This window comes from Andrographis paniculata, unplaced genomic scaffold, assembly GCF_009805555.1.
Source record: "Andrographis paniculata isolate CXL003 unplaced genomic scaffold, ASM980555v1 Contig60END, whole genome shotgun sequence".
Taxonomy (NCBI): domain Eukaryota; kingdom Viridiplantae; phylum Streptophyta; class Magnoliopsida; order Lamiales; family Acanthaceae; genus Andrographis; species Andrographis paniculata.
The window spans coordinates 2,207,569-2,233,428 of NW_026137596.1; the positions used below are offsets into that span (position 1 = coordinate 2,207,569).

Here is a 25,860-nt window from a genome sequence, read left to right on the forward strand (position 1 = left end):
TACTTAAAATTTAATAAGTGAGCAAGTAAATAAATAGGAATTAGGGATATGGTCGAGTAGATTGTGACATTGCTGAAACGTAAGTATAATAATAGCCCAAACACAAACACAACCTTCTACTACCATATATATATATATATATTAAGTTAATCATTTGAAGCAGCAGCATACATTAGACTCTCACTGTAAGAAGCATGGACTTAGATGATGATGAGTTAAAACAAGCATGCATTCTACAATCACAACACCAAAACAACAAAACCCAAAAAAAAAAAAAAAAACAGAAACGTATGTACAGAGTTGGTTAACAGCTTCACAGAATGTAGCGTTGACAATAGTAATCCAAAGGAAAAAAAAAAAAAAAAAAAAAAAACAAGCAAAAAAAGAAAAAAATTATTTGGAACTTAAATGCCGAGAGTCCAAATTAGTGTTCTTGGAGGGGGAGAGAGAGAGAGGGAGTATTTTAAACCTGATGCTGGCACTAAGCAACAAGTCTGCTTAAACAATTCCAGAACAACACAGTTTAACATCTCTAAGTCGTACAGAAGATGTGTATAGTATATTATCTTCTGCCCCACTCACCAATGCCACATCCTGAAAAATTAATCATTCAAACTTAGATTAGACTCTAAACTATTCAATCAATAACTGGACAACTATGAATTAACATCTCAGTTTTCATAAAATTAGCAAATCAAAACCAAACAAAAATGAAATAGAAACACCATGCAATTTGCTCATCCAAATGAAGATGCACGACTTGCACCTCGAAAACAAAGCTACCCTTGTAAAAAAATCGCTTCTTACATTCGGGGATTTTTTATAACCTCAAGGGGAGGTTATTGATATAAGTAATATACTCTCTCTTGTCTGCCTTACCTTGATACATCACATAAAGGGAAACCTCTGCACGATGCCACATAATTTTCAACCAACTATGTAACAACCAAACTTCAATATTTACATGTTTCAGCTCAGACTTAAGATTAGGTTTAAACACAGAAAAGTCTCTAGAAATGAAAACATAGTTTCAGAAAAATGCACCAAAAGTACCAATGACTTACATGTCTAACTATTTTCAATATCAACAAAATGAATTTATAAAATAAAGAACAAGGAAACAGGTTCCGATATCAAACTACAGATTAATGAGACAAGTCTAAATTGAATGACGTGCAAATTTCACATGGAAACCTAAACAAACCCAAACCAAATTGAGCAATCTCTACAGGAACCAAAAGAAGCCAACCTGTGTGGTAACAGATCGCTGAGACTTGAGATTTCGGAGCATTGCTTCACAAGAAACGCTTCCGATCAGTTGGTTTCAAGATCTGAAATGAGCACATCAAGCTCTCATCAACGCTCATCATAGCTCCAGCATTGTCAAATTCCCCACAATAGTTGGGTGCAGAAAATATAGTAACTAGCTGCCTCTCAGCAAAAAATTCATAGCCATCCTCTACAACCTGTTAAGAAAATAACATCCAAATCAGCCCACAGAAGTAACAAAAGTTGAATTAAATGATTCAAGAAAAAATGCTGATACCTGATGAGCCCGGCAAATAAGATCCATATCATGTTGCATTAAAAATTCAGCCACCTTATCCGCACCAAATGTAAACGAAACTCCCCTATCGTTCATTCCCCAGCCTTTAATTTCTCTACTAGGGTCAGACCAAAGCAAATCACAAAGCAGTCCAGCATCAGGAACATCAGTTGGGCGAGGCAAATTTCGTATTTGATCCAAATCTGTGAGGTCTGGAGAGAGACCACCATGCATGCAGAGTATTTTATCATCTATGAGAGCAGCCACAGGTAAGCAATTAAAACAGTCAGTAAACACTTTCCATATTCGAACATTGAATCTCCGTTTGCATTCATCATAGAATCCATATATCCTATTTATTGAAGCACATTCATGATTTCCTCTCAAGAGAAAGAAGTTTTCAGGATATTTGATCTTGTAGGCAAGAAGAAGGCATATTGTTTCCAAGCACTGCTTGCCACGGTCGACATAATCCCCTAGAAATAAATAATTAGCATTTGGAGGAAATCCCCCATATTCAAAAAGCCTTAAAAGGTCTCCATACTGTCCATGAATGTCACCTGGAAACCAAAAAATTATGAGTAAAAATATTTTATCCTCAATTCTTAAGTCATAACCGAAGCAAAGATGAGCATGTGACATAGCAAATCAGAGGAACCAGAAATTTGGATTGTTTGATTTCCATCAAGATAAAATGTTACTTCAAATATACCTTCCCGTCTTATAGATAGATATACATGTCCAGTCCAACCACACTAGCATAAAATAGACTGGAGGATGTTAAAAATTCAAAGATATACTCACCATGACGATTGCATTATATGTTTATCACAATAGTATGAATGTAATCAGAAAAATCACAATCCAACAATAAATATGTAATCAGAAAAATCACAATCCAACAATAAATATGCAATCAGAATTATTCAGTAATCATATTTCAAGGTAAAATTTTATCATCAGAAGTCCTTGATTCCATATACCATAATAGCAGGTTATTTGAGCCCATGTGCAGCATTGCATACTATGAAAATGACAGTAAATCTTCTTTCTCCCCTACTTCAAAAGAAAAGGCTAAAAGCATCAAAAGTTGAATCGTTCTAGTATAAGGGAGCACCATTCTTTTTTAAGAACAGCTATGATCTCAACAGAGTATGATACCAAGTGAATCAAATGTAATTCAATTTAACAATCAATGCACAACAAAAAGAATGAAGTCCCAAGCCGCATGGCCAACAACGATTAGAAGACTCTAGATGAATGACAGAATCCTAGCTAGGCAAGAAAAACTGCACTAGGCCCATGGGCTTCACATTGTATGGATGCTAAAGTTTAAAGACAATAGAGGACATCAAGGATAGCACGCTAAGGCTCAATCCAGCCTCATGAGCAGCCATGAGTGGATCGGCCCACAGAGCTGCCTTCGAGTGTGGATAATCGACAGCTACAGCTCCAGTGCCGACTGTGCTTTCTTATTTCAGGTTTTTAGATTTGATTTTCAACTATAAAGCTCGATTAACAAACCCATGCATATACAGGATAATCATTCAAAACACTTTCAACGGTCCCTAATTATAAGGACACTGAATTACTTTATTTCATCATCTTACTGCAGCTTTATCAAGCCACCATGCATTCTTCAACATCATATGCCAAATCTAATGAGATGCATACGGGTTCATAACCAAAGAATTTCCTCAAAGACAAACTTAACAAGAACAACTAGTAATTGAAATACAAGTAATTGCACGGAAAGTTACCGATCAATACTATATCCAACAAGTAGTTCACAAAAGAATGAAGCTCAGCAAGTACAAACATTTCTACCAAACTAATAACCATTTTCGTTATTCGAAAATCCAAATTTAAAACCAAATTAACCTTCCTGCACAACCAATCCACTCCTCGTGCAGATGCAATTACAACACAAGCTGGGAAGAGAAACATCATATCCACAAAATTCTACATTTCAAATATCAAATTATAAACACAACCCTAGCTTTTGTCATAAATAAAACCATCAATAAGCATCTTCCAAAATCATTGTCGGAAGGTTGAAATTTTGACTTTGAAAGGTTCCAAATTAAAATCACGACAAGAAACGAAGAACAACACGCAACCCAATGCCTAGAAACAATCACAGCTGACTTCAAAAAATTGGTCGTAAAGTGGGAAGGATATAGAAGCAATTTTACCACAGATCTTAATCGGGGCTTCGAGCTCGAGCAGATTCGGTTGGGAGAGGAAGATTTCACGGGAAGCCGCACAGAGAGCGCGGATCTCATTCTCCGATAGCTGCACCTGACGAACAGTCCGCGCATTTCGAAACTCCAGAAGCCGATTGATGATATCATCCAACAAGGCAGGCTCTATACCCTGCCCATTCGACGCCATAATTTCTATCCCCCTTTAATCCACTCCGATTCGATTTCTCACGTCTCTAACCCTCAAAAAAACAATTAAACAAACCCTAACTTCTCGCGCAAACAGGAATTCGACAAACCAACAAAAATAATGAAAAAAAGCACGCAGAGACCGAACTCTTCAGGGTCTCAAACGCTCAACCTGCTTCTCCTGGAACAAAAACACAAAATCAACACAATCATCGGGTGGAAAAATTAGGGAATCTGATCATCGCGAAAACAACCAACAAAAATACATATATACACACCAAAAAATATGAGGAAAAAAGGAGCGATTGAGCCAAAACGAAGAGGAGCGGAGAGGACTATATCCTAATTCCTCATCCTACGCGTACAAAAAACAAAGCAACCAAAAAAGAGAAAAATATATAATGGTTTGAATATGCACTAAGCATGATTATTATTACTATTATATGGTAGGATTGATGATTTGATGGCAATACATATTATTATTATCTGTAAACGTTGAAAAGCATCGTCGATAAATCCGCTACCCTCGTGTGGCTGGCGATGCTCGTTTGGATGGAGATTTTTGGACTGGAATGGACCCCTCGGCTCCACCCTTCTCCACCTCTTTCTCTTCTCTTCTCTGCTATGCTCTGCTGTCCTGTGGAGATTGGATTAACCTCAAATTTGGAAATTTTCGCTCTGCAGCCTGCACTTTGAATTTAAATTCTAGGGTTTCATCTAACCCCCCACTCACCCCCAAAGCTAATTATAATTATTATTATTTTATTTTTCTTCTATTTGACCCGCTGCTCCTATGGTCCTATTTGTGGCCTGAAATTTCTGTGTTTTTTAAAGTAAAATCACTTTAAAATATCAATAATTAACTAATATCAATATATAATCCTCCTTTAATTTTTTAGTACTATTCTATCCTAAACTTTTTTATTATTATTATTTTCAGGCTCGTTTGGACAAAAAAATAAAAATAAAATAAAAAATAAAAAAATTTAGAATTTTTAAAGTTAAAAATAAAAAATAAAAGTTTAATATTCTGCAAAAGAATATATATATTTAATTTAACATCTTTTAAAATAATACTCTCTCCGTCCCAAACACCGTGTCTGGTACACTATAGACACAGTATTTTAGGAGATGTAATTAGTAGATAATTAAAATTGTATTATTGAAAATAATTATCCTATAATATAAATAATTATAAATTAAGATTAAAATAACTAATTAATTTAATTAAAATTAAAAAAAAAAACTTAAAATTTTAAAATGAGATTAAAATGTCGTGGTATATGAGACGGACATAAACGCAACGTGGACATGGTATCAGGGCAAGAGAGTATCAAATAAATAAATATTATTTATGTAAATAGAGGTTAAACGTTTTTAAAATTTTAAAAGTCCATGTCTAACCTAAGTCCTTATTCAATGTATTTATTTATTTTATTCTTTTTAAATAGATTACAAAAGAATATTTATTTTGTCTCATTTCCAGTTTTATACAGCTAGGAAATCTAGAGAGATTATAATTAAAAAAATATATTAATATAAATAATTATATATTAAAATTAATATAACATATTAATTTAATCAAAATTTTAAAAAATTATAGAATTTAAAATGTCTAACAATTTATATGGGGATGAGAAAATACTTGAAAATATTCTCTCAATCCTTTAAAGATGTATCTAAATATCTTTTTTGTAATTTTATCAATGTTGTATTTATGATATAAATATAATAATATATGTATAATATATTGTAAATTATAAATATATTTTTAATGATATATAAAAAGCATAGTTACTATAAGCACTATTTTATTGATTAATGTACGTATGTGAGATGATTTTAAATTAAATATTGATTGAAATTTTTATTTAAATATTAATTTGATATAATATTTTATAAAAAAAATAATATATTTTTATTAAAATTAATAACAGTTGAATAATAATATTTTTTTGTTTTGAAGTAATAAAAAAAAAATACACCCTTTATATTTTTTTGTCATTAAAAAATACTCTCTCCGTCCCGAAATTAAGTATCCATTTGCTTTTTGCACGTAGTTTCAGAAATATTAGTATTATATTGGGATATAGTAGGAATAAAGTATAAATGACTAAAATAACCTTATTAGTATATGTTATATAAAGGTAATGACATTTGTGTAATATATTGTAAGTTGTAAGGGTATTTGTAATGTTAGGTAGAAAGTACAGTTACTAAAAAAAAAAAAGAAATCGATACTTTGTTACGGGACGGACTAAAATGAAAAAATGGATACTTTGTTATGGGACGGAAGAAATATTTTCTTTATAAATGAAGTTAGCATAGTATCAAAATAAGGGATGTCTGGGTGGTACAGGGGTTCCACATGTTATGTTATTTTGATGAAATTATTTTTATTATTCTCTCTATCATCATAATTATTTTTTACTTTTCTTTGTGTCATTAAAAAAAATAATAAGATGGTAATTTATTATTATAAATATGTATTCTCTCCATCCAGCTACAAAGTATACATATTTATATTTTGGGACGTCTAATTACAAAGTAACCATTTCGTTAAATACCCCATTTTTTCCCACAAATACCTTTACTTTACATCACATCATTACTTTTATACTAAAAAGTAAGGGCAAAAATGTTATTACACTACTTTTACCTACTCACTATAATTAAAATACTATTATTTTTTAAACCCCGCGCCAAAAGTAAATGTATACTTTATCCGTGAACAGAGGGAATAGTTTATTATTATAAAGATGTAATTTATAATGATTGTAATTTATGATTTGATTGACCAAATTCTTTTCCGTCGTTATCAATATATATCTATACATTATTCTTTCGTAAGAATTAACATTGAATATAATTTTACTTTTATATTAACAACATAATTATTTATTTATTTATTATTGTTTTTAAGGCGAAACAAATTTTTAGCATGCCAATAAATTTGCGGATATGTCAAAATGCTTCATGAAAATTATAGGCCGCTCAATCAATACACATAATTAAGGTAGACAATCTAATATTCCATACTCGTTCCTTAAACCATTTTTTTCATTTTTTCATTTTGATCCGTCTCATAATAAAGTATTAATTTCATTTTTTTTTAGTAATTTTATTATCTAACTAACATTACACATACTTTTTCAATCTACAATATATTACACAAATGTCATTACATTTATATCATACAATACTAATAGGGTTTATTTAGTTTTTTTATCTTTATTTCTACTTTATCCCGATATAATACTAATATTTATAAAATTTCGTATAAAAAGCAAATAGATATATAAATATGAGACTGGAGTAAGTATATCACAACACAATATTAAATCATTGAATTATATGCTGTCAAATTTTGTGTTTGTTTAAATATATATTTGTTGAGTTCAAATCAATATATTGTATTATGTTTGAATTATATTATTACTTCCCCTATCCCATGTAATATGGATGTATTACTGTAGCCACGAGAATTTAGGTAAAATATAATTAGTAAGTAATTAAGAAGTGTATTAGTAAAAATAATTATTATTTAGTAAAAATAATTATAGATTAAGATTAAGATAAGTAAATAGTTTAATTAAAATTAAGAAAATTATAAAATTTAAAATTTAAAATGCGATTAAAGTGCATAATTATATTTCCAAAAATAGAAATGACAAGTTATGTGGGACGGACGAAAATAGAAAATAGGGACAAATTATGTGGGATTGAAGGAGTAAATATTATCAAAATATATGACTAAATTTATATCATTCGCTATTAAATATGTATTGTTTTATATTGATCATATGTATATGTAGTGATTGGGACAAAATGCTGATGTGACTCGGTTTGCATGCTCATCTAAACCAAAACAAAATTTATGAAAGAAGTATGATGTAATTCGCAAGTTATTAAGGATGTTTTTATTTTGTAAAATAATTTCAAGATATATATATATATATATTTTTTTTTACGTAAAACATAAAAAATTATGTAGATAATATAAAAATAATAAATATACGTAAGATATTATTTTTCGAAAAAATATATTAAAAAAAATTGAAAAATAACACACCCTAAGTTATGTCCGAAAATCGTTTCAATAATCATATAGGGGTATATTTAAAAATGAACCGTTGTAAATTTATACTCATTTCATATGTCAAAATATTTAAAAGAACAATGTAAAAAAAATAATATTATATTTTATTTTTAATAATTTACTAATAATACTATTTAAAAATATAATAAAATAATATATATTTTAAATTATTAATAATTTATTAATTTATATTATCTAAAATATTATGGATCTAAAATTAGAAAAAAAAAAAAATACTCCCTCCGTCCCACATAATTTGTTCCTATTTTTTATTTTCGTCCGTCCCACGTAATTTGTCCCTATTTTCTATTTTCGTCCGTTCCACATAACTTGTCATTTTTTTTTGGAAATGTAATTATGTACTTTAATCTTATTTTAAATTTTCTTAATTTTAATTAAACTATTTACTTATCTTAATCTTAATCTATAATTATTTTTACTAATACATTTCTTAATTAATTACTAATTATATTTTACCTAAATTTCCGTGTCTACGGTAATACATAATATTAGATGAGAGTGGACTGAGAGAGTAATTAATAATACAATGACTAAATGCCGCCAACCGTACAAACCAATAAAGTATGCAATTAACAGCTTATCATGCTACACAAATTATTGATCGAATCAATGAATTAACATCTTACACAATAATAATAATAATAATAATAATAATAATAATAATTACTCCGTTATTTTTTGACTATGTAAATACATAAAAATTTTTAAAAAATATAAAAATAATTTAAAATATGTTAATAAAATTAATACACTACAAATAATTATATATTAAAAATAATATAAGTAATTAAGTTAGCTAAAATTAAAATGTTATATATTAATTTTTTGAATATATATATTTTTAAAAATAATAAAAATAAAAATGACATGATAGAAACAATAACATAAACACTGTATAGACAAATGTCATAATAATAATAACAGTTTGTTATTAACACTTTAATCGCCTTGTAATATAAATGTGATAAAACATATAAATTTAATTATATTTGAAAACATTTAAAATATAACCCTTAATAAATATAGTTAATAGGAATGATTCTTTTGAATAAAACAAATATACAATACAAAAATATATATAATACAATTAATATAAAATAATTTTATAGACAAATAAAGAGTTTGAATTTGTTTGTTTTATGAAAAGTAACGTATAATTGATATAAAAATAATAAAAATATGTAATATAATAATTTTTTTAAATATATATTTTTTTTGATCAAACAAACCATTTGAATATATATAATTTTATTTACTTAGGTGATAAGTGAATTTCATCTTAAAATTAATAAATAATTTCAAATTTAACGAAACAATGTATATTTATAAAAAATTGGGTAAACTGTTTTTTTAATTCCGTAACGACTAAAATTTTTCATTTATGCAAATAATTTGCTACAGGCTTACTTATTGGACTAAAATGACAAGGTCCAGTTATTGGATTAAAAAACAGTTTACCTAAAAAAAAATGGATAATGATTAATAAGATATCTTTTTTTTATTTTTTGTATTTTTGTATTTTTTTTTAATAGATGTGAATGTTAGTTAACATATTAATAATATATCACATTATTTCACATTAAAATTATAAATATATATATATATTTTTCTATATATACACAATTTGATTATTGTATTATCGAACGGAAAAGTTGATAAAAGTGTAATATAAGAAAAAAAAAAAAAACACGAGGGGTGTTTTTGTATTCTAATTTTATTTTTAAAGTCAATAAAAAGGTTGAGATATATTTTAATTTTATATTTTTAATATAAAATAAGTTTTATAAAATATATTTCATGTATACATTTAGAAATTTTTGCTATATTTCATTAATATTATTTCTCTACAAAACCTATTACATCAAATATATATCTTATTTTTGGAAAATATTACAATAAGTATCAATTATTTTAATAATTTTTTTTAATTTTTTTCTAAACAAAATATTAAATATTATTTTGAGTTTATTTGATTTTTAGCTAAATTTAAATTTGAATATTATTTTTAACACGATATTTTATAATAAAAATAAAATATTATTACTTTTAAATAAAATACCACATAAAAAAATATTATTTAAATTAAAATTAAATAGATTTACTCATAATATTTAAGAATAAAACATGCACGACAAGTAAAGAAAATAAAACGGAAAACAAAAAAGCTGGCAAATGAAGGGCATTTTCGTAATATCATAGTCTGAAATTAACCCTAGCATGTGTTAAGAATGATTGTTGGGCTGAAGGGTATAAAAATAATCTCCGTGTCTACCGCGGAAATTAAAAAATAAAAAATAAAATTCCCATTTTCAATTTTTGGCACAGACATGATCGACGATGCAATAGATTAGTCGCCCATTTGCCATTTCTCGCAGACTTGTTCTTCTCTGGTTTTTTTTGATTTGTTTATTGCGTTTGTCTCCGTTGATAGATATGCAGGCCACGTTTGATGTTCTGCGATTTTTCGTGATGTTTTTATATCGTTTTTTGTAAAATATTGTTGTTGTTGTTGTTTTGTTTTATTTTTCGCCATCGGTTTTGTGGTTTGTTGTTAGATCTGGAAAATTTTGTTGGTTTCTGGTTCTGAGGTTTCCCTGGACGAGTTGCGCGGCGGAGATTGAAGGAAAAATTTTTGGAAATTGAAGCTGTGTGGAGGAGATGGCGAACAGAGTGGATCATGAGTATGATTACCTATTTAAGATCGTTTTGATTGGCGATTCCGGCGTCGGGAAATCCAACATCCTATCTCGCTTCACCAGAAATGAATTTTGTCTGGAGTCTAAATCCACCATCGGTGTCGAGTTTGCTACGAAGACTCTTCAGGTGCGGAATTCTTTAACATTTAGCGTTTTTTTTTTTTTTTTGAAATATGCAAAAATCTGCATAGGATATTGATTCTGTAGACTTGGAATGTTTTTGCGCTATAGAAATTAGACCACGTTCATGTGCGTTCTAGAGCATTATCTGCATGTCTAAGAGGTATATAGCAGAGTGGCTTGTAGCTTTTGTTTACCGATGGGAAAATTTGTGTGAAGAGCTAAATGTTTGTGCTGTTTTGAAGCTTTGTTAATGGACACACTTATCTAATTTTTGCTACTAGTAATTTTATAAAAAATAAATAAATAATATCACATCATATACCTATGTCAGTCAAGCAGACAACTTTTTACTATTTCTAAAATTTCAAACAACTCTATGTAAACCGTTCTTGAATAATTGGGTAGTGCAAATGGTTAATAAATAATAAAAAATGTATTTTTTTAAGTTATTATTTAAATCAAAGTCAACATTTATCAATAAATGACACTATTGTTGCATAACTAATGAATTGTATTTCAAAGATCTGCGTACATACTAATAATTTTCAAGTGCTAAGTCTGGCTTACATATGTGTGTATTGGCATATGTGCTTTTTGTATGCATAGAAGTTATGTAAAAACTGAAAAAATTCGATGGACACATGGTTAATAATATGATTTTTCAAGGTGTACATGTATTCGATGTCACCAATCACCATTCATCTATATGTATTGATTCAGTAGCACATTGATGGATTCAATTTCAAATGTCTGCATATTGAAATTAGCTTTATAAATCCTAAATTTTGGTATGCATTTATGTGTTCATGTGCTTTTGTGGATAGTTTATCAAATTGAATATCAAACAAGCTATTGCGGCTGTCGAGCCAACTCTGTAGTTGCAAGGGCGGCCATTATTGGGTTTGATTAAGTAAAGTTTATAAAGCATGTCACTTTACTGAAGATCTTAAGCTTAGTCACAGAATAGAATATAACTTTTATGCATGTATTTTGGTCTTACTAGTGTTGTAATGTTGCTTTGATGCGGGTACACCTCTTCGGCTATCTTTTATTGAAAGTTGAATTAGTGTGGTTGTTATTGAGTTTTGCTTAAAGATTGGATGAATATCATATCGTTTTCATGTAACAAAATCAATCCTTATCACACTGTTTGTGACTTAAAGATTGTCTTTGCAAACAAATCTTTTTAACATTGCAAACCTATCGAGGCATTTAGAGCTACTTTGGAATTTTCTTCAATGTATCATGTGAAAGTTATAGCGATGTAATTGGCTTTTAGAAACTACCAATGCTAGTTCATCGAGAACATGATTTATTAGCGTAGCTTGCGATTCATGTGCAATAAAATTTACCAAAAAACCTGTTTGAAGAGAAATCCATATTGCACAATTCTGAAAAATGTTCTCCACTTACACTTTACATTGAAGCTTCTGGAATTTTGGAAATTTTGAAATAGTAAAAAAATTATTTGATGCCGTTTTCTTTTTTATTTTTTTAAGCTACTATTATTAATGAATAGTGGTAAAATTTTAAAAAATGTATATGTAAACGGATAGTTCTTGTCAAATATGCTTGTTAGGACGGTAAGTAGTTCGAAAAACATCTGGGGTGTGTTTGTGGGTTTGGATTTTTGAATCGTAAAAAGTTAAATTTGAATAGTTGTTTGATGTGATATAGTATTATATATAAAATGAAAAATATTGTTTGATTTGATATCATTTAAGGAAAAAATAAAATAAAATTGAATAGTAAAAATATGTCGTAAAACTCACGAAAGAACACGACTCTGATTTTCGATGAACATTAATGTGTGTGCCGCACAATGCAGCTAGAAGGAAAGACAATCAAAGCCCAGATATGGGACACTGCCGGGCAAGAGAGGTACCGAGCCATCACAAGTGCATACTACAGAGGAGCAGTCGGCGCCCTCCTCGTCTACGACATCACCAAGAGGCAAACCTTTGAAAATGTTAGAAGATGGCTCCGGGAACTCAGAGACCACGCAGATTCAAACATAGTCATCATGATGCTCGGGAACAAGTCCGACCTGAGCCATCTCCGGGCAGTGTCGGAAGACGACGGCGGAGCTCTGGCCGAGAAGGAAGGCCTGGCGTTCCTCGAAACGTCGGCATTGGATGCCCACAACGTCGAGAAGGCGTTCCACACGATCCTCACAAACATACACCAGATTGTGAGCAAAAAGGCGTTGGCCGCCCAAGAAGCTGCTGCTGCGGCATCCAACGTGCCCGGCCAAGGTAGGACCATTAATGTTGCTGATTCGACTTCTGGAAATGCCAAAGGTGGCTGTTGTTCTAATTAAGTTTCGTGTTTTTTGCGCGACGTGATGTGACGCTTATATTCGTACTTGCTCGAACTTGAACTTCTTGTTGTCTTGGTGTCGATTTTTGTCCGTAATTTTTCTCTAGAGTCTTGTAGAGCATACTCTTTCGTACTTTGTCCTTCGCTGGTGATAATAAAAATGTCGAAAGCCGTTTAGGAAAATTATCGTAGCATTTTGCTCTTACGCGGGTTTTTCGCAATTTGGTTCCTTAGAATTAAACTCTAAGTACAATATTTGTTGTGTCGAAATAATTGAGATAATAAAATAAAATAATTTTGATGGCACAAAATTAATTAAGGCTTATGTGTTCTGAGCAGTTCTTTAAAAAAAATCGGTAGTTTTTAATGATACATTTTACAACACATAGCCTACATTTTTATCACACTAGCTATTGTACATATAATATTCATATTTCTTAATAAACTAGTACATAAATATAGACTGAATAGAAAATATATATTTTTCAAGTATTATTTTAAACAAAAAAAAGTTATTTTTTAATTAAGTAAAAATATAACTTTTAGATATTATGTAGCGTTAAATCATTTAATGGATTAATTACATTTTTATAATTTTATTAAAAAAAAAGGGCATTCGTAAATAGGCGGATTGTAGAAAAGGCGGGAAACGACAAACCCTAACCTAATTAACCTCTTCTTCCATCGGAAGTACCGTACAGACTACAGAGTGACCAAATCCTCCATTGTTGCACTACTTCCAGCGGATTCCAGAAATGGTTAAAGAAGAGACTCCGCGAACCAGTAGAAGAACCACGAGGCTCTCTTCTAGCGGTACGCCGAATTCGAAATGCGCAGAGGAACCATCTAAATCCACACACACTTCGTCTGTAAAGGATCTGGTCTTCCATGGCGAATCCATCACCCTGGACGAGTTAATCACATCGTTCCCCGGAAGGAAAGTGCAGATTCTAGAGTTGATCAATTATTTAGGTCCTTTAAATTCTCCAATGATTCCATTGTTCGTCTACGGAGCTGCTTCGACAGGAAAGACGAGCCTAACGCTTAACATCTTCAATCACTTGAAACGCCCATTCGTGTACTGTAGCTTCATCACATGCTACAGTCCTAGAATCCTCTTTGAATCAATCTTGAATCAGATTTTGCTCCACAGGAAGAATGAGAGCACTGGTTATTCAAGCGCTAAGCGATGCGAGAAGCCCTCAGATTTTGTTAATTTGCTGCGACAAGCTTTGAGCAGTCGCATAGAGAATCTGAAACAGAATCTGGAGAAATCTGGCCCTAAGAAGCCATCTTCACAGGTCAATGGTACAATGATCTACCTGATATTTGATCATGTGGAAGTTGTTAGAGAATGGGATAAGAGCGATAGTATAATGCCTCTTTTATTCAATTTGTATGATATTCTGAAATTGCCTGAGGTTGGAATGATTTTTCTCAGTAGAACTTCTCTGGATACATTTCAATCAGACACAGGTTATGCAGAGCCTTTTCCAATCCATTTTCCTGAATACACAGAGAAGGATTTGCGCAATATATTGCTGAAAAATCAATCGAATCCCAAGTTATATTCATCTTTTCTTGAGTATGTTTATCATCTTTCTTATCATTGATCTTTGCTTAGTTTGCTGTTCTTGTACACTTTACAAACTGATAGCTTTTTATTTCTGTTGAACAGCTTAGTTTTGAGGCCTTTCTATAGAACAACGAGGCGCGTTGATGAATTAGTTACTGCCATTGCACCTTTATTTAAGAGGTACTGTGAGCCTCTTTCGGATCCGAGGACTGTTCCCAACGAAGATACGAAGAGAAAATTGTATAGTTATCTTCAACCGTTTATCATGCATTCCCTGAATGAGACGTTTATGGTTTCTTCTGATCCTTTACTTAAAGCAACGGCCGAAAAAGACAGGGCTACGAGAAAAAGTGTTGCGAAAATTAGACGATCTTCTGAAACAGTAGATGAGATTGACTTCCAGATGTCGACTTCCGCAAAATATCTGCTGATTTCTGCCTTTCTTGCTTCAAGAAATCCCGCAACCCTTGATGCTTCACTCTTTGATTCAACAGGAGGATCGAGCAATCGAAAGAGAAAGAGAAAGTAAGGGATTGGCACATTGATTTCTTATAGCGGTGTTTACAGTACAAAAATTAGACTTACCTTTTTTCTCCATAAAAGTCGATCATTTTTCTGAATAATGTTTGATTTTGCCAAGGGAATCCATTATGGGGAAGCATATTTCCTGTTCTCTTCATTTACAAAATGTATCACTTCCACTTCTGATAGCATTTTTACTTGTCTTCCCGAATTTGCGAATAGCTTCTGTGGTAATTTAATACTGATATGTGAATGTACCTAATTTAGTTTTCATTCTGTTTACATTCAGGGCCTCTGAAAAATCAATGGACCAGAAGGAAACTAAGAGCCAAGAATCGATCATGAAAGGACCGGGAACTTTCCCATTAGAGAGATTGTTGGCCATATTTCAATGTATCACTTCTGTCGCCGAGGATTTAGCTGATGACGGAGAGCTTAAAAATGGTGGGATAGAAGATCAGGGTTACGAGAGTGAATTAATGCCCGATGTCCTGTTGCAATTATCCAGTCTATGCAGTGCAAATTTTGTTACTAAAGGAGGAAGCTGTCCACTCGAGGGATCAACACGCTATCGATCTTCTGTATCAGAAGATCTAGCTTTAAAGGTAATAATAAATCAAGATCAATCCCAGTCCAGTCATTATATAGCATATGTGAGTGAGTGTGAGACTATTTATTATCACTATCGATGTTCTTGAACTGTGATGCTTTGAAAATGGGTTGCAGGTCGCAAGGAGTCTGAAGTTTCCCCTATCGAAATACTTGTACAGAAGTTAGCAAATCGACGATTAGCTGAAATTAGAAGCAAAATTAATTTCCAGGTACATGAGTTTGATGGTAATTAATTTATATCTAGTTTGTAGACACTGTGCTTAAAGATGTAGTTTGTTTGGCTAAGAAATTGAAGAAAGAGTTGAATTGTTGTTTGTTGCAGTCTCACTAGTCTAATTGTGATGAGACCTAATCATATCTATGTTAAGGAAGATTCATTGGTATCTTTATTCATCTCATTGCTCTAGAGTAGTGTAGCTGATTCTTTTTTTGTGTTTTTTTGGGTTTGGTTTATGTTTTGTATTTAAATACCTTTGAGTTGAATGAGATATTTTGTAAGAGACAAAACTATACTAATTTTTTAAAATAATTTTGGGTTGACTTTTGTGAAATTTTATTAAGAACAATTTGTGGATTTTCATGGTGAACATTGCAAAAATTTTTGGATAAAGAAAATTCTCACCTAGAGCAATTACAGTGGATAAAGAAAATATAAGTCTTTCTATCATACTCTAATCCAATGTGTCAAAGCAATTTTTAAAGTGTCAAACTTAAAAATACACAGTGGTTTCATTTTCTACTTGCAAAATATTTATCGCAAACTATTTTGTACACGGTTTTTAATTTTTATTTTCAAATTCACCCGTAAATTTTATTTGCCGAAGCGGCGGATGAAAGATGCACGGAGAAGACCGTGGAGGAGGTTCGTGGAATTATGAATATAAATTTAGGGTGTGTTTGCACGACGGCTTGGATTTTGAGTTGAAATTTGAATAGTAAAAGTTGTGAATTTGAATAGTTATACGATGTGATATAAATAGGTGTTGATGTGATGTTTTGAATGCAAAATTGATTTTTAGTATAATATAAAAAAATGAAAAACAGGTGTTTGATTTGATGTTTTTAAAAAAATAGAATGAATAGTATATTTATAATCCAATCTCAAACAAACACACCTTTAGAATGTATTTATTTGAAAGATTTTTGTTGATTTTTACTATTTATATAAAAAGTTTTTCTAAAAAATATTAAATCAAATATTTATTTATTTATTTATTTTATATATCATACCATTATTTCAATTTAAATTTTTTATTATTTAAATTTTAATTAAAAATCAAACACCCTAGCAAAAGCACCTTAAAGAGAACACGGCTATGTGAGAATGATTTAATGGACACGGACTTTGTTTAGTTTAATCCCTTATAAGATGACAATTCAAATTTTTTTTATTGTTTTTCAAAAATATTAACGTTAGCTATTATCTATTATCTTTAATTATGAGTGTGACCAAATTGATTAATTTTTTTTTTTTTTTTTCTAAACTAATTTTGATAGTTATTTTTAAACGAGACTAAAAATGATTAATTTTGTTGAAATAAATATTGAATTTTTCCCCAATCATTATCTTGTTAAATTAGTACTCTCCTCCTCCCCGATCAGATGACCCTTTAGCAAGTATTTTAAGTTATGTAAATTAACAAATTATTAATAATAAGATATGATATATATATATTTAGATGAATAGTGTTATGGGCATTGTAATACTACATCCCTAGTGTCTTATTTATTTATTTTTATTTTTAAATATTAATTATTATATAAAATATAGTACAAATTAAAAAAAATTGTAAAAATACTTTACTAATATATGGTAATAGTAATAGAAGGACGTTTGTACAAAACTGTTAAATACAATTAAATAAAAGATAAACGTGACATTTACTAGAACTAAGAGAATATTATATTTCAATAATGTATTATATTATAATATGAATATTATTTATAAATAATATAATTTTAATAATACAAATAAATAAAATGTATATTCATTTATTTATCATTATAATTAGTTTTATAAAAAAGTTTTTAGGAGGTATAATAAATTTACACAAAAAGACCTAACGCCGTTAACATTCGGCAGGCTTTCACGAAACGCCGTCCATGTCCATCCACATATGTAAATAAATATTCTTCTTTTTCCCACGTCAAATTTAGGTCGATTTGTTTTTGCTCCTGAATCGCATTGGACTGCTTGATTCTCTACGCACCGAGTTCGCGGATCGTCGTCGTTGCCGAGCTTCACTGCGACTGTATCTGCCTGGAGCTTTGTGACGAACCTCTAGGGTTTTTGGGGGAGTTTAAAAAGGGTTTTGGTTTCTAGTTCATGATGCGGGAAAGGAAATCTGCGAAATTGAACCAACAGCAGCATCAGCATCAGAATGGTCACTTGTCTCCGTTTAAATTGGCAAAGCTGTTAGATCCTGATGCTTCGTGGGATAAGGTTTGGTTTCTATTTTCCCCAAAATTTGTGATTCCAAGCCGCGGATTTGTTTTATTTTTTGTTGGTTTGATTTTTGCTTAGTTCTGAGCTCAGTTCGTTACTTTCTGTTGTTGGATTGGCACGAAGACTATTTCTGAGGTGAAATATCATGAGAGTTTGCAGATTTGTAGGTTAGTTTGGTTACGATTAGGGAATTTGTGAAAAGTTTAAGCTGACTAGATTCCATTGAACTGTTTGTAGCTTTACGAAACTTAGATTTGAAGAAGGAAATTTTTTATCCAGGCGCACTCAGATTGAATGTTTTGTTGGCAAGGGTTGAGTCAACAGAATCATATTCGCAGTGTGTTCTTGAATCAGGGCAATCTAGAGATATAATGGATCCTTGTGAGTGGGTCACATATATGCAAAGTAAAGAAGTGGTTCCTTCTATCTTGGAGTTCAAACAACTTAGATGGACGAGGATCAAAAGATCATGGCTTTTATTTTTAGGGAATATATAGTTACATTATTTTGTCGAGGGGTCAGAATCAGACAATTGATAGATTCAGACTGTTTTGGCAACTTAGTAAATAAATTCTGAGTAAATAAGTGAATGTGTCCTTCATTCCATTAATTTCAATTGACTTGAATGGATCGAAGGTTTGGAAGATTGTACTGTAACCTTTTTAAGGATGTTATATTGTTGAGGGGCACAAAAGGGACAAAGTAATGGTTAGTTTAGCGACAATCGGACAATTTAGTCAAATACCGAATAGGAAAGTGGTTATTGATTCCAATCACCTACAAATGACTAGCGATAGGGTGGAAATTTATTTATCGTAGTCTTATATAGGAAATACTTCACGTGGCTACTGGATAACACGTGGTAAGATGTGTTTCAGCTGAAAGGTAATCATTAAGGAGAAAGTGTTGCTAACTTATAAACTTTGATCTGTTTTCTGTTGTATTACTTTTGATACTGGTGTAGAATTAAATTACGATATTGAACTTATCAATATTCCAATTACTAAAACTTAGTTATATGAGTGCGTGTATGTATAGCTGTGGGGCCACTGATATGTGCTTGATCAGGCACAAGAAACGACAACGGTTATAAAAACTTCTTCGCAGGATATTCGTGTATTGCATACTTTTGATCAAACTCTTGTTTTAACTTTTAAGTTGGCGTAAACTACAATTTTTATTAGGCATGGTTCTTAGTTCTACCTTTCTTTTTGTTTGTTTATATTTCAAAAGATATACAGAAAGGCAAAAAAGTTGCTTTGCCTCGTACTACAAAGAAGATATGTGTCTCTTGTTATACCATGTTATTATTAAAGTAATGTTTGAAAATCTGTTCCCATATAATGATTCAGTTCTTTTCTAAGGGGCTTTAATGATTATGAAGTACTGTAATTAAATATTAGAATATATATTAAAAGGATATTTGTTTGCACTAGAACATATTATTGTTAATACAAACTTTTTCACAACCAGAAAATCCTAAGGATTTTGATCCATTGGTAAAGATGAATGTTCTGAGGGTCACTATTGTAACTCACTTATTGCATCTGTTCATGTCAATGATTAGAGCTAAGAAGTTGAAAATTTTCCTCAATATATTAGCTTTGGGTTATGGGAATCAGCAAGGGAAGTTTTCTTGCTGCCTTTAATTACTATTATTATTCTGACACTTGAACTGCAGTATCTAGTTAACACAAAATTTCTGTGAATGTGCATCTGTTACAGGATCAGCTTGGGGATGTTCTGCATTGGATCAGACAAGGATTGGGCCTTGTATGTGGTTTGATTTGGGGTGCAATTCCTTTGGTTGGGGGCATTTGGTTTCTCCTGTAAGTCAACTATACGATTCTGTTTGTTATTGCTTCTTGTTTGTGTTGTGCATCTCTCAAAATGGAAGTTAGATCAAAAAGTGCCAGTAACAACTAGCACGTCACTACTTCCCCCCTTTCTACTATTCCGTCTCCTTTTGTCTGTCCACCTGAGCTTTTCATTCTGGAGACAAAATGACTATGTTATATAAGATTGTTAAGAGTTTGAGATGGCTTTTATACTTTTAGTAGACTACTGGCATCATCAAATTAGCCTTCCATGTATGCTGATACCCAATCTTTGTGTGACCAGTGATAGAAAATGTGCTATAAATTACACACTTTGAAATTTCTGCTTTATGCTGCTAATAAATATTGCATGATATTATTTCGATAAAAACCTGACAATTGAACTGTCAAATTCAGTTGGTTCGTTGCATTAATTAGCCAGATTGCCTCATGTTACTGCATTTTTTGACTTTGTATTACTTTCCGTTGTCTTAATTCAGTGTTCATATACTTTATTGGGAAAAATGTAAATCTGATCCTGTACGAGGGACTCTTCTTTTATTTCGGTCATGTAATTGGTATATATATGGAAATACTTTTTTTATTTAACTCAGTCACTAAAAAGGTCACCCAATAGAAGATTGTTGTACATGCTTCAGATGTGAGCTGAGCTGGCCCTGCCACATGGCATTTTCTATCACTAAAGCTAATTTGTCCATTCATTCAATTTCCTTGTAACAAAACTAATAATCAATACTTCACACAAACTTTCACATATACCTCTAGCGGCTGGAAAATGCCATGTGGCTCTAGTTTAACTCGCATGTTGTGCACGTGCAAGAATCTAGCACTGGAGAAGACTACAAGTCAGATGCATGATTAAAATGATAAGTGATGACATATATGTATTCAAACCTACATTTTCCCCTTTTTTATTTGATGATGTAATGTCCAACTTTTATTTTAATCTTTTTGTGATTTGGGTATTATCATGCACATTCTCCAAAAATCTTTTTGTTTTTGAGATATTGTGTCACTGCTAAAGTGTGAACCTTTTACAATAGATTCAACTATGAATGCTCTGCCACAAGATTTAAAAAAATATCTTGACACTCTGCATGGATGCACTTTATCAAAGAACTTCTTTTGGGTTTCTCAACCCTTCTTTATTAGATCTGTATAGTGTTGCATAAAATGTTTTGTAGATACCCTTTTCTTTTGATAATAAAACTAATGTTTGAAGGGCAAATTGTTGGCATGCCGAATTAAGATAAAAAGAAAGAAAGGGGAAAAAATTAATTAAATTAACTGAGCAATGATTCTATACGTCTCTTTTGAAGTTATTACTTGCAATGGTTTTCTATGTCATCAAAGTTAGTTTTGGCCTGGGCAGGGGAACAAAAGATGATAAGTTGAAACAAAATTATATGATCAAATAATAGAAATATTCAGCTAATAAATGGTTATCCCAAACCCATCTGCTAACTGGAAATCTCATTTGGTTGTGAAACTGTGATTAATGTAACACCCTCTAAATATATTTATTTAACATACAACTCTGAGGTATAGTGGTTAATTAGAACCTGGAGATGATATAGATTTATGGCTCTAAATTTAAAGCATTTGAATTATGAATATACTCTTTATGATAATACTCAAAACATTAGAATTATGAAAAAATTTAATGGTTTACACTAAAAAAAATCGATTAAGTGCATTTGGCTTAAGAGCCTCCTCTCTTTCTATTCTCTTATGATGTTTTTCATGTATAATGGCCTTTTTGTGACTTCCAGTAGTAGTTATCAATGGACATTGAGAGCAGATAGGCATATATAATAGCAATTCTCGAACGGGATGTATAAACCTATGTTCAAGAATTTATCGTTTATGTTAACTCCAGCATTGCGACAATTCTCTTAATGAAACTAATTTATTGCCCTCCTCAGTACGTTTAATCAAACAGCATTGTTTGTCTATCTGTGTTGAGCGGAAGAGTTTACCATGCATATCATTAGTCATTACATTTACTGGGGTTTGCAATCCTTCTGTTCACTCTTACTCATTTTTGGTTCAGGTTTCTCGTCTTATCAACCGGCATTATCTATGCATATTATGCTCACATACTAAAAATTGACGAAGAAGAATTCGGAGGCCATGGAGCGCTTCTCCAAGAGGGACTTTTCGCTTCAGCATCCCTCTTTCTGGTATACTTTGCATTTCTTCCATCACATATATGCATGCCTACAGTATTGTGAGGTTTCTTCTAAACACAGCTATAACTTGCCTTGTTATTCAGCTTGCGTGGATTCTTATATACAGCTTGGCGCACTTTTGATCAGCTGTGTTCTAACTTCTGGGTCATCGGAAAAATCGGGCCTCCTCCTTTCAGTATCATGAGGTGAAACTTCTGTCTGTGAAGTCGACATTTCTTTCAGCAACACCTCTTCATTGCATCATATCTGTGGCTACTCTCTTCTGTGTGCATTATTTGCCTGCAAAGGCAGGGATAGGCTTATATTATATTTCTTCCTAAGATTTTGTTTTATCTTCACCTTTTGAGGTACATTTATTATGCTGCTATATGACTCCCTTTTTTTTCATCTTGAAATAAGATTACATGTTGGTGATGCTCTGTGGATTGATTAACCTATGATAGTTTGTTGCTCGGAAATTTAATTTAAGGGTAAGCAGTTTCAGATTTGTGCTATCTAATTGTTGTCTTACTATGCTTCTCTTTTGGATTGATATTTGATTATTGTTTCCCTATTGATTAAGTTCTTATAGAATGCCCCTTTTCATGGAGAGATCGTTACCCCTTCCTTTCCATTGTGTGACAAGTTTCGTCATTGAAAAAACCTAATTAAATCTGATAGAGAGATGGGTGTGTTTGGTTTGTATTTGTGTTTTGTGTTTATATAGTGGTTTGATGTGATGTGTTGTCTGATGGAATAATGTATTTTTCTTGGGAAGCCTGGGTTACATAGTAACAAAACATAATTGCTAAAAGAATCAAGCCTTTGTGTTTTAAGTATCGATTGTATGCGATATTTTGTGAGAAGAAATAATTTGTTTTTTTTTAGAATGTTGGATATTTGTATAGTAAAAAAAATTGAAAATGAAAATTCCCTCAAAGAAAACAGAGTGATTCTACATATCTATTTGAGAAGAAGCAATCCCCAGAACACACTTTAGTCGATGAAGTGATTTGAGGGTCCTATTTTTATGGCATTTGCTAACTTGTTTGGGGACAAGTTCTTTGTCTAATCTCCAAATAGAGCACATAAAGCACAGACAACATGTCCTCTGTGTCCCCATCACTCTTTGCTTCAATAATTACATTTACATCATTTGCTAATGTGGTCGTTAATTATGTTTGTTAAGATATGATCCGAGTCGAGTCAAACATGTATCTTTATATGATTTGGAACTTGAATTGCTCCTCCCCACATGTTGTGATCTGTCTTGATTATTTGACATGAGACTTTGTGTTTAGATAGTAAGGGCATGAATTTTTATAAGGTGTGTAAATGAGTGTGAATTGGAGCTCGAAAAAATAGTTTTTATGTGAGAATGTTTATTCATTCCTATGTTTGAACATAACTGCAACTTAGGATTAATGTATTTGTAGTGACTACTGATGAATATGTCCACATGAAGTGCTCCCTATTCTGACAACACTTTGCTGCCTTAATTCAGCCAAAGACAAATTAGACCTGCTGCCCCCATGCCATTATTTATATATATATATATATATATATAGTTATAATAACTTTATTATAATTTATTTTCATTTAAATTTGACCTAAGATTGTTTATGTATTTGTGTTAGTGTGCAAGTAATTGTAAGTTTATCTTACCTTGAATATGTTATGGTAATGATAGTTTCCTTTCAAGTTAGGAAGGGTTTTGAATTTATTGGGAGATATTATCAAGAATGGTTTCTTTTTCTTCCTCACAAGGTTTACATTGGGTTTAATTGTATTTTAGAGAATAGTTTTGTAAAATACAAACTATAATATATATGTTCTCCCTAAATATTACTAGTATATCACATCCCAAGCATAATTTCAGTATAAGAATGTAGTGTATTGGCATATGTGTGGACAAAAGTGGATGTCATGGCATGGGCTCCTCAATATTAAAAGAAGTGTGTCGTAAAAATAATACTAATACACTGTATTAAAAAGGACAGGTTTTTTTGGCTTCAAGTGCACATTTCTCAACTTATCCACTCAATTTGGTGAAAAATACTAATACTTATAGAATATTAATCACAAGTTCAAATTTTAGATATCAATGTTGAAAGAGAGATCAGTTTGAATCTATCTATGTATGAATTCTGAATGGTTTAAAACCCTTTTCTTGTACTGAAGTAAAGAAAATTATATGAAGGTTGGGTCTGTGTATGTGTGTGCACACTATCTTTTAGGGTATATTATATTTTATTTTATTTTTTGATCATATCTATATCTATATTAGGGAATGAGGTCAGGAAATTGAAGAAGGCTAGGCAGAATTTCAATGGCTACACAAATACGTTCTCTACTACGCTGTGCCGTGCTATAAACAAATCATTCTTTTTTATTTATTTTAACTTATAGATGTAGTATTTTTACAATTACAATATCACTATATGTTTAATATTTATTTTATAAAAATATCGGTTCTGTTTACCTTTTTTTATTATTATTATTTTATATCTTTAATATGATCTTTATAAATTTTTCAATAAAATACTATACCCAATTCCTATTAAGATTATAAAAATAAAAAAATAATAAATAGATTTATAATATATTGTATTTAAATTTGCCTTTTTTTTGTTTAAAATATTAACTTATATCACTCATTTAAATTTTAACTATTTAAAATATAAAAAATACACCGAAGCATTCATCAGACAAAATAAGGTTCTATTTCTATATTTAAAAGTTTTAATGGAATAAACCGAATCTAAATTAATTTTAAAATTGTAATGAAACAAAATCCCTAACATTTGGGTTTAGTGGCGGATTAGTGGATCACTTACGGCACTACACAAAACACGTGCTACAATTATTAGCCTTGGGATTATTTATCACTAAATATTAAATTATTATTATTATTATTATTATTATTATTATTATTATTATTATTATTATGTACTAACTAACCCTACAATAATTCACCAATAAACTAATATTAAAAAACAACAAAACATGTACCCCACGTACCCACTTCAATTTTTCAAGCATTCAGATTTGATAGTGAATCAATAGTTTTTTAATGTATTATCTAATAAAATGGAGTAATATATATATACACATAGTGGCCACTCAATTAAATAAATATTCAATTAATTTTATTTACATAAATGTATTAAGAAATACAATGATTTCAATTACCTTGATTTAGAAACACAAACGCACGACTGTGATTAGTCGTTTTATTTCTTTTTTTTTTTTTTTATTGTTGGTGTTTGATTTGAACGGTTATCTTAATATATTATATTATATTATAAAATTAAATAATTTATTTTTGAAGAAAAATTCTCATTTGAACAGTAAAAAAACACGGTTTAACTATAATAATAATAATAAAAAGGATATGACAAAAACTTGTGTGTCTAAAAACAATGTAGTCCTTCCGTCCCAATACAATAATTTTGTTTATTATTTTTGTTCGTTCCAAAACAATAGTCTAATTTCTAT

The 25,860-nt window shown here is 30.8% G+C and overlaps 4 protein-coding genes across 10 annotated transcripts; 3 read left to right on the forward strand and 1 right to left on the reverse strand.

The window, feature by feature from the left end:
• Nucleotides 1-26: 26 nt before the first annotated feature.
• LOC127259653 (serine/threonine-protein phosphatase PP1 isozyme 2) lies at nucleotides 27-4,666 on the reverse strand. 6 transcript variants are annotated; one of them, XM_051287138.1, is made up of 6 exons: nucleotides 4,464-4,666; nucleotides 4,088-4,120; nucleotides 3,742-3,986; nucleotides 1,547-2,106; nucleotides 1,250-1,466; nucleotides 27-594 (listed from the first exon to the last, which is right to left on the reverse strand). In XM_051287138.1, the coding sequence occupies exons 3-5, from the start codon at nucleotides 3,938-3,940 to the stop codon at nucleotides 1,296-1,298; spliced, it is 930 nt and encodes a 309-aa protein (XP_051143095.1). In that variant the 5' UTR covers nucleotides 3,941-3,986; nucleotides 4,088-4,120; nucleotides 4,464-4,666; the 3' UTR covers nucleotides 27-594; nucleotides 1,250-1,295. The 6 variants fall into 6 exon arrangements, with proteins under 6 accessions (XP_051143095.1, XP_051143096.1, XP_051143097.1 ...); XM_051287139.1 differs by lacking the exon at nucleotides 4,464-4,666 and adding an exon at nucleotides 4,218-4,386; XM_051287140.1 differs by having other exon boundaries at nucleotides 1,547-1,797; nucleotides 3,742-4,120; nucleotides 4,464-4,665.
• A 5,675-nt stretch (nucleotides 4,667-10,341) lies between these two features.
• On the forward strand, nucleotides 10,342-13,266 carry LOC127259989 (ras-related protein Rab11C). Its single transcript, XM_051287609.1, has 2 exons — nucleotides 10,342-10,882; nucleotides 12,707-13,266. The coding sequence occupies exons 1-2, from the start codon at nucleotides 10,718-10,720 to the stop codon at nucleotides 13,196-13,198; spliced, it is 657 nt and encodes a 218-aa protein (XP_051143566.1). The 5' UTR covers nucleotides 10,342-10,717; the 3' UTR covers nucleotides 13,199-13,266.
• Nucleotides 13,267-13,890: 624 nt separating this feature from the next.
• LOC127259896 (origin of replication complex subunit 5) lies at nucleotides 13,891-16,297 on the forward strand. 2 transcript variants are annotated; one of them, XM_051287514.1, is made up of 5 exons: nucleotides 13,891-14,505; nucleotides 14,668-14,782; nucleotides 14,876-15,298; nucleotides 15,585-15,900; nucleotides 16,022-16,297. In XM_051287514.1, exons 1-5 carry the CDS (start codon nucleotides 13,953-13,955, stop codon nucleotides 16,070-16,072), a joined length of 1,458 nt encoding a protein of 485 aa, XP_051143471.1. In that variant the 5' UTR covers nucleotides 13,891-13,952; the 3' UTR covers nucleotides 16,073-16,297. The 2 variants fall into 2 exon arrangements, with proteins under 2 accessions (XP_051143471.1, XP_051143470.1); XM_051287513.1 differs by having other exon boundaries at nucleotides 13,891-14,782.
• Nucleotides 16,298-18,062: 1,765 nt separating this feature from the next.
• Nucleotides 18,063-22,797, forward strand: LOC127260110 (uncharacterized). Its single transcript, XM_051287787.1, has 4 exons — nucleotides 18,063-18,350; nucleotides 20,079-20,182; nucleotides 22,245-22,374; nucleotides 22,467-22,797. Exons 1-4 carry the CDS (start codon nucleotides 18,234-18,236, stop codon nucleotides 22,503-22,505), a joined length of 390 nt encoding a protein of 129 aa, XP_051143744.1. The 5' UTR covers nucleotides 18,063-18,233; the 3' UTR covers nucleotides 22,506-22,797.
• Nucleotides 22,798-25,860: the final 3,063 nt, after the last annotated feature.

Bases quoted from the DNA above. Each gene is read 5' to 3' on its own strand.
- LOC127259896 (XM_051287513.1), top strand. From the start codon at position 13,953: ATGGTTAAAGAAGAGACTCCGCGAACCAGTAGAAGAACCACGAGGCTC. The intron at 15,299-15,584 runs GTAAGGGATTGG...GTTTACATTCAG, and splicing joins AATCGAAAGAGAAAGAGAAA to GGCCTCTGAAAAATCAATGG. The intron at 15,901-16,021 runs GTAATAATAAAT...AATGGGTTGCAG, and splicing joins CAGAAGATCTAGCTTTAAAG to GTCGCAAGGAGTCTGAAGTT.
- LOC127259653 (XM_051287138.1), bottom strand. From the start codon at position 3,940: ATGGCGTCGAATGGGCAGGGTATAGAGCCTGCCTTGTTGGATGATATC. The intron at 2,107-3,741 runs GTAAAATTGCTT...TTTGGTTTCCAG, and splicing joins AGCCCCGATTAAGATCTGTG to GTGACATTCATGGACAGTAT. The intron at 1,467-1,546 runs GTATCAGCATTT...TTTTCTTAACAG, and splicing joins TTATTTGCCGGGCTCATCAG to GTTGTAGAGGATGGCTATGA.
- LOC127260110 (XM_051287787.1), top strand. From the start codon at position 18,234: ATGATGCGGGAAAGGAAATCTGCGAAATTGAACCAACAGCAGCATCAG. The intron at 20,183-22,244 runs GTAAGTCAACTA...TTTTTGGTTCAG, and splicing joins GGGGGCATTTGGTTTCTCCT to GTTTCTCGTCTTATCAACCG. The intron at 22,375-22,466 runs GTATACTTTGCA...CTTGTTATTCAG, and splicing joins CTTCAGCATCCCTCTTTCTG to CTTGCGTGGATTCTTATATA.
- LOC127259989 (XM_051287609.1), top strand. From the start codon at position 10,718: ATGGCGAACAGAGTGGATCATGAGTATGATTACCTATTTAAGATCGTT. The intron at 10,883-12,706 runs GTGCGGAATTCT...CGCACAATGCAG, and splicing joins TTGCTACGAAGACTCTTCAG to CTAGAAGGAAAGACAATCAA.